At 50.6% G+C, this 7,998-nt stretch overlaps 1 protein-coding gene across 2 annotated transcripts in view; it reads left to right on the top strand.

Moving 5' to 3' along the window:
- ZNRF2 (zinc and ring finger 2) overlaps nt 1–6,366 on the top strand; it is a 396,032-nt gene extending 389,666 nt beyond the window's left edge. The window contains exons 3-4 of one of the 2 annotated variants that reach the window (XM_059396647.1): nt 1,840–2,054; nt 4,264–6,366. In XM_059396647.1, coding sequence (XP_059252630.1) covers nt 1,840–2,054; nt 4,264–4,362 — 314 coding nt within the window. In that variant the 3' untranslated portion in view covers nt 4,363–6,366. Of the gene's footprint in view, nt 1–1,839; nt 2,055–4,263 lie in introns of those variants that run through there. The other variant, XM_059396644.1, reaches the window with a different exon arrangement.
- The last annotated feature ends 1,632 nt before the right edge of the window (nt 6,367–7,998 follow it).

Raw genomic sequence — 7,998 nt, 5'->3', positions numbered from 1 at the left:
TCGGGTCTCCATCATGTTCTGTCCTCGGAATTCTGACCAACACAGAAGGTGTTGGAATAGAATTCAGAGTGAAAGGTGACCAGGAAAATGTGCGGGAACCACAGCTGTTGAAGGGAGTTCAGACTTTCTGTAAAGCTGATGGACTGGGGGCGGTCGAATCATTGTGTGCGGCTGTGAAAGGAAAGGTGACTTCGGAGGGCTGGAGTTTTAGAGGGACTTGTGTTGAGCCGGGGAGGGACAGGGTTGCGTCTGAGCTCCAGAAGGTTTGCTTAGCAGCAAGGCAGTCTGGGGTTGGAGACAGCAAGCCTGGAGCTCAGGAGAGAGCCGAAAAACTGGTACAGCAGGCCATGCAAGAGGTAAGATGGTACCTCAGTCCAGAGTGGGGACTGTGGGGAAGGCAGGGCCCACACCATGGAGCGGACATTAGCGGATTCCCTGTCCTACCTGTTGGGGCCCCCACATGGACCCCCTGTCTTGTCTGGGGCTGAGCCTGCTCAGACCAGGCGACATAACAGATGACAGGGTGCCCTCCCCCATCCCCACCTTATGGCCAGATGACATCCTGTCCCCCAGGCTCATGGTGCTCTTTGTTTCAGCTGTGGTCACACAGATTTAGCTTTAGACTGCAGAGTATGCTTTTGCAGTGCAATTTTAGAATACAATTTTATTCTTTTGGTGAAAGAACAGACATGACTTTTGCTCATTTTTTAATTCTATTTTTTTTCTGTGGGTTCTGTGGGCTGTCACTTTGATATTTCTCTCTCTCTCTCTCTTTCCCTCCCGAATCCTGCTTCAGGAAGGCCAGGTCCAAGCATGAATTATGATATCAGCTGTGTTGTCACTTGACTTTACTGAAAAACAAGTCATGGTGTTGATTAGTAGGGATTAAGTCAGCTCTGGCAGACTTTCTACTTGCCCACGAAGGAGACTTGAACTTGGCGCCTGGAAAAGAGCTGTGGGGCTAGTATTTTCCGGAATAGTTCAAGTTCCAGTGTTGAGTGGCACCTGGGGCCTGGCTCTTGCTTGTCGTATCTGTGGTTTCAGAGTCTCCTGGGCAGGCTCCTCCCAGCAGCAGGCACCAGGGGCTGGGCTGGTCAGAGAGCCTTGGAGGGGATCCTGTGGGCAGTGTGGGACAGGCTGCTGCTGTCCCCTGGGAGGGTGTCCAGTCCCTGGGCCCCATCCCACCTCTCCCCCTGCTCACGGTGATGATCGTCTCTTGCTCCCTTCTCCACTTTTCCTCATTTCCTTCATGACAACATGAAACCGTGACACCGGCCACGGAGGGCCATGCTGTTGTGAGGGCTGGGTGAGAACAACCACTCCCTAGAAACGTGAGGAGACAGCATTATTTTCAGGGATTCCTCCAGTTCGAAGTCAGCAGACACTGGGGACCCACTGGGTGGGGTGTGAGACTCTGTGGGAGGCATTACAACAGGTACCTGGAATGGAGTAGATCCTGAACAAATGTTTGCCAAGGGAACGCATGAAAGGGGGCGTTCTTGGCAGTCTCAGGGCAAGAGCCTCGGAGTGTCAGGGACAGAGGGATTTGAGACTTCCTAGGCAACACAGCGCCGTGGACAAGAGTGCCAGCAAGGGGGCACATGGGCCAGCTAAGGGAGCTACTGAGGAGTCCATCATGGAAGTGACATGGTCACGTTGGCATTGGAGAGAGAACTGGGTGGAGAATGCCTTGGCTGAGACAGGAGAGAGGCAGGAGAGGCTCTGCAGAGGAGACTTCTTGGCGGCCTCAGTTCTGGTTCTGATTCTGCTCCCCAGAGAACATTGACGCTGGAAGGGACCTTCACAGTTGGTCCCACAGTTCATGTTCCTATTTTACAGATGAGAAACCAAGGCCCAGGGAGGCTGGATGCCTTGGGCTTATGGAAGCACCACCTCCTGGAAGCCTTCTCCTCAGCCACCATGCTGGCCCATGCCCTTGTCCCGCCCTGTCTGCAGAGCGAGCCAAGGTAAAGAAACGTGACCCCTTCTCTTCTTCTGGATCAGGCTGCCTCTGTTTTCCAGAGGGCAGGAGCCCAAGACCTAAGATGAAAAAGGTGAGTGGTCTGTGAGCCTGGCAGGACCTGGAGTCAGCCTTTTGCTGGTTAAAAGGTGGGCCCAGTGGTTATGTGGCTCAGGGAGCATCTGACCGATCCTGGGAATATGAGCAAATGTGGGGACAAGGCCAAGGCTCGTGGTGCCAGACTGGCAAGGTGAGGCCTTTGCTAATGGAGTTCCCTGGGGCCCCAGGAGGGCAAAGGAGCAAGCCAGTCAATTCAGACTCTCCTCCTGGTGACCTATGGGATGGGTTTGGGAGTGTGGTAGCAAGGTGTGGTCTAGAAAACTTGTCCTCTGCCTTGCTCACGTAGCCCCACACCTGGACTGGGAGTGAAGGTTCTGGTTCCACTGCACAGACTTAGCAGCTGTCAGCCCTTGGAAAAAAAGCTTCCCCCTCTGGGCTTCAGGCTTCTCATTGGCTGAGTGGGGATAAGGATCGCAGGTGTGGCTGGGCTCCCTTACATTACCCCCAGGTCGTGGAGGAAGCCAGAGGAGTTCAGATTCCTAGGGGTGTGGCCTCCCTGTTGGGGTCTCTGGTCTCTGCTGGGCCACTGTCCATGGTGGGCTCTCAGGCAGATACTGTGATACCCTGCCCTGCCTCGTTGGGGGTGGAAGGTCTGTTTGGCTCCCTCGGCCCCAGCCAGCCTGTTAGTAATGAATGGAGAATCCACTTCCTCGATCTCTGCTCCATGGTCTTCAGTTGTTTCTGGAACAAGGCAAGGCTGTGACAAGTCCAGATGAAGGGGTTATGACTACCACCTCCTGACTCACCCCCTCCCACCTTCCCAAGACATGCAAAAACTGTCAGCAGTGCTGAAGAGCAGAAATAAGCCGGAAACAAGGAGATATCTGACTAATCAAAATTCCACGAAAGGCCTGAAGCAGGACATTGGGCCCCCTCTTTGCCCCAGCTTCTGGCCAGCAGGCTTTGGCCCATGGAGAGGAGGGAAGCTGTGTCCCAACTCTGGGAGGGCTGCTTTCTCCTGTGCTGTCCTCACCCATAGCTCTTCTCATGTGATTACAGCTGTCCTTTGGGATTTAACTCAAGTTGCTGGAAGCACGCTAACCTGCATCCCAGGGGAGGTTCTGTGACCTTTCTGGGCGGTCATGTATTCCCGGGACCTCATGTTCTCATGGTCCCTTCTGGTCAGAGTCCCAGTTTGGGCTGGTTTCTTGATCTGGCTCTCTGCCTCCTCTCTGGTTTGCCCAGACTCATGCATGGATTTGCCCTGAGCCCCCGATCACGGAGCGGGATGTAGCACTCCCACTCCCCAGAAGCACTGCCCTGAGACTCTCTTTCACCTCTCTAAGCTGAGCCCCTGCCACTCATGCTGGCTGTGTGGGGATTCCAAGGCCTCAAACTTGGCAGCTGCCCTGCCTTGGCTCCACTCGCTCTTGCCTGTGGACAGAGGCTCTGCTGGGGACAGCACATTGCTGACTGTACGGATCCCTGCGCTCTGCTGGTGAGGAGGGAGAGAGAGTGGTCTCTTCTCCCTGGTTTCCTCTTTTTGGGGGAGGGTGCTATCAGGGAAGCTCCTGTAATGGGTGAATGTGGCCACAGGCCACCAGAGAGGCAGGGTGGAGGTGGTCCAAATGACAGTCACTGGGGCACATAGCCCACTGCTCTCCTCCAGCCTCTGGCCCTGCCGTGACTATCGCTCCAGGGTCTCAGAGCGGCTCTGCCATTTGGCTTTTGCCTGTGTTAGGCAGGTCCTCTAGAAGAACAAAACCAGGAGGATGTGGGTACATACAGAGAGATTTATTTTTAGGAATTGGCTAACACAGTTGTGGAGGCTGACAGGTCTGAAATCCAGAGGTAAGCTGGCAGATTGGAAATTCCGGTAAGAGTTGATGCTGCAGTCTTGAGTTTGAAAGGCAGGCCAGGTAGCCTGGGAACTCAAGCATTGTTTCCATGTGGCATTTTTTGGTTTGTTTGTTTTTTGAAGTCGGCTCCTTGCCCAGGACAGAGCCCAACACGGGGCTTGAACTCTTAACCCTGAGATCAAAACCTGAGCTGAGATCAAGGGACAGATGCTTAATCAACTGAACCCCCGCCCCCAGATGCCCTGGCAGTTTTTTTTTTTTTTTTTTTAACTGAAGTATGGCTGACCCACGATGTACATTGGTTTGAGGTATGCAATGTGGTGATTTGGTGAGTCTAAATGTTATGCTATGCTCATCCCAAGTGTATCTCCCATCTGTCACCAGGCAGCACTGTTACCACTGACTGCAGACTACCATGTGGTAGACTTGAGGCTGAATTCCTTCATCTTTGAGAAGACCTTGGTTCTTAAGAACTTCAACTGATTGGACAAGGCCCACCCACATTACAGAAGATAATCTGCTCTACTCAAGATCTACTGATTTAAAGCTTAGTCACATCTGAAAAATACCTTCACAGCAACATCTTGACGGGTGTTTGACCAAGCAATTGGACACCATAGCCTAGCCAGGTTGACACCTAACATTAGCCAGGACATAACCCTACACCTGTTTATGTCATAGGCCTGGATGCCTGAATCCTGAATGTGCGGGCTCAGCTTTGAGCTTTCCTGGGAGTCCCCTAGACCACCTGTAAATACCAGTGCTAGCAGCTGGGTGTAGAGGCGGGTGCCTGACCCCTTTCCTTGGCTACCACTGAAGCTCATGCATCTAATATGTCTATTTCAAGAGCATAGAACCACAGTGTCAGACACAGATAACTCTGGGTTATGGGAATATCAATGATGTCTTACTTTTTTCTTTGTGCTTTTCAGTATTTTGGAAAGGTATCTGTTACTTTGAATAGTAAGAAAAACATTTTAAAATGTAGGAATTGGCCTTTAGCAGGGGGAGATAGGTTATGGTTTGCTTTGAGGGTTGGAAGAGTCTTTCCTTCAGCCTTGGATTTGGGTGGGTTAGTCTGGGAATTTGAGCAATGGTATCATAAGGGAGACCACAGACCTCCTGCCCCCTGGGTCTAAGCTGTCCCTGCCTCACTGCACAGCCTCACAGTCCCCAGTTCCAGTTGGAGACTTGGAGGCTAGAGGCTGCAGAGAGAGTGAGGCCTCTGGGTTCATTGAGGGCCTGGAGCCTGGAGACCTGGGGATCCCCTACATCCAAGCCTGCTGGGGGTGCTGGGAGATCTACTTCTGTGTCAGACTGGGACAAAGCACAGAAATCAAACCCCAGCCAGGCTTTTGCAGACTCCTAGCAGGCATCAGGGAGGAGGTCAGCCCTTTTAGGCTGGTAGAGGCCATACTCTGTAGTCATCTTTGCAGATGAGCTGTGCTGGAGTCGCCTAGGATGTTTTCACAGTGACCTTGTCACCTGTGGTCAGCTGGTATGAGTTTAGCCCTTCCCCCGATCCTTTCTGGGGGGCCTGGCCCTGTGTCAGTTCTTCTCAGGGAGGATAAGAAGAGGTGACCCAGGCTGATCCAGGAGGATAAGAAGTGGGGGAAGAGAAGCAGAGAGAAAATCTAGGCCCCCTTCTCAGCCTGACTCCCCCACTGGGAGAGAACAGCAAACAAGGAGAGGCGAAAGGAACCCACAGATGGGTATAGTTAGATGGTAGAGAGGAAAAGGGGAACACCGGAGTTCCCATCACTTTGTAGTCAGGGAGGGCCATCACACTGTTCTCAGAAGGAGGCATATTTAATGAGAAAGTGGAATCCCACACTTAACCCCTTGACTTCTGTCTTACCAAATAGCAGACTTTGAGACTTACCCGGTATTGAAATACTGACAGCTGATAGACTTACATACTTCTGGGACTATGTTACTGGGAATAAGGCAACTTACTGTTGCCTCTTCTGTGAATGAGGAAACTGAAGTCCAGAGAGATTAGGTAATGGGCCCAAGGTCACAGATCCAATAAGTGGTGGACCCAGGAGTTGAACCCAGGCAGTTTGGGTTAGGAGGCCCTGCTCTTAATACTGTACTCTCTGTCTGCAGGACCGGCCCCCTAAGGTCTGCATGTCCTTAGAAATAGCACTCTTGTTTGCAAAGGGTTTGCTATGAAATCTCCCACCCAGTTCTCCTGACAGAGTTCTGAGCCCATCAGGGCAGCAAGCACCTGTCTCTTCTGGCTGGTCTTACCCGGAGGCTGTTCATGAAGGAAGAATTGGAATTTCACTCAAAAACTTTTTCTTCCCTTAAGAAACATAGTACTCTCGGGGCGCCTCGGTGGCTCAGTGGGTTAAAACCTCTGCCTTCGGCTCAGGTCATGATCTCAGGGTCCTGGGATCGAGCCTGGTGTCGGGCTCTTTGCACAGCAGGAAGCCTGCTTCCTCTTCTCTCTCTCTGCCTGCCTCTCTGCCTACTTGTGATCTCTGTCTGTCAAATAAATAAATAAAATCTTAAAAAAAAAAAAGAAACATAGTGCTTTCCAACTTAGTACTGGGGCTATGGATTTGGAGTCGATAGGCTATATCTGAATGGAGAACTACGTCTCTCCGCACGATCTGCTACTGTTCTCTTTGGCATGTATATAGAATATTGACAGAAGGAATTCACATTGTCCTGCGTTTCCCCTGGCTGCTTGGGAAAAAGGAGCAATGGGTTTTTAACATAGCATGATTACCATCACAGGGGACCCCAAATATGGCTTCTGTGCACAGTGTTGTATTGTATGCATACAGTAGGGGCTCAACAGGAGTTGACGGAGGCTGGACTGCCTGGTTAGAATTGTGTCTGCTGCATTCTAGCTGCATGACCTTGGACGATGACTTCTTTCAGTTCTCTGGGTCACAATTCCCCCATGTAAAGTGTTACAGTCCCTACCTCCTCTGAGGATAACAGGGGTTAAGGACAGTAGTATGGTTAGTTCAGTGACAGGCCCACCACACTCTCTTAGCCCGTCTAGTTGCCATGGTGACAGGCTTTATATGGGAAAGTGAGGGGAGAAGGTGGCCAAGATGAAGATCACCCAGCCACCTATTTCTGATGTTCAAGACTGGACGTGACATCAATCTTTTGCTGATGTTTGTGTTGTGATTAAAGTCTATCAATAATTGGCAAATTAATATAGAACTTTCAAGTGACTTTAGAGAGTGTCTGGTTTAATTCCTCTCCTTGTAGATGTGGAAATTGAGGCCCAGCGAGGGGAAGTTCCAGAGCCGGGACTTTAACCCCTCAAGATGAGAGGGTGTGTTACTTTCTAGATTTGTTTCTCTGTCCATGACTGTGACCTGATCCTGGGTTTGGATGTCAAAGAATCAACAACTCGCCTTTAGGAAAAGGCAAACACAACTCAAGTTAGCATGTTTGGCACTGAGGTGGCTTCCAGGATTCACCTATCGAGGCACACTAGCCATCAGTTTAATACTCAGACCTCTCAGCTGTGTGACCATTGAATTGGAGAATTCTTTCTGAGAGGATCTCACCATGATTTCTGTCCCAGCCGTTGATGACAGAATTGATGGGGCAATATGCATTTCCCAGGTCATTGGAACCACAGTAATGACATGGCCGGAGATGTCTGTCTGCCCAATTCATAGTAAGGAAAAATAACACCCAGGGTGGGGTGCTTGGGTGGCTCAATAGGTTAAAGCCTCTCTCGGGCTCTCTGCTCGGCAGGGAGCCTGCTTCCTCCTCTCTCTCTCTCTGCCTGCCTCTCTGCCTACTTGTTTGTGGTCTTTGTCTGTCAAATAAATAAATAATAATCTTAAAAAAAAAAAATGACACCCAGGGAAATGTTTATCTCTTAGCTAGTTAGTGATAAGTTTAAAGCCAGAAAACAGAATTGATGACTTTATAACCCGGAATCTGACTGCAAGAAAATAGTATTTCTCTCCCTTTGCAAGCCTTTTCTTACTGATTTTCTCAGTAGTGATGTTTTTGAGAAGTATTTCGAAAACCCCCCAACTCTAGCCGGTATTGGGATGGACCCAATAAGGGGAAAGGGGATCTGATGCTCATCCAGATTTGAGGATTGTAGACTTGACTCTCAGGAGCAGGTTAAGC

This window comes from Mustela nigripes, chromosome 4, assembly GCF_022355385.1.
Source record: "Mustela nigripes isolate SB6536 chromosome 4, MUSNIG.SB6536, whole genome shotgun sequence".
Lineage (NCBI taxonomy): Eukaryota > Metazoa > Chordata > Mammalia > Carnivora > Mustelidae > Mustela > Mustela nigripes.
This window is presented reverse-complemented; position numbering and strand designations above follow the sequence as displayed.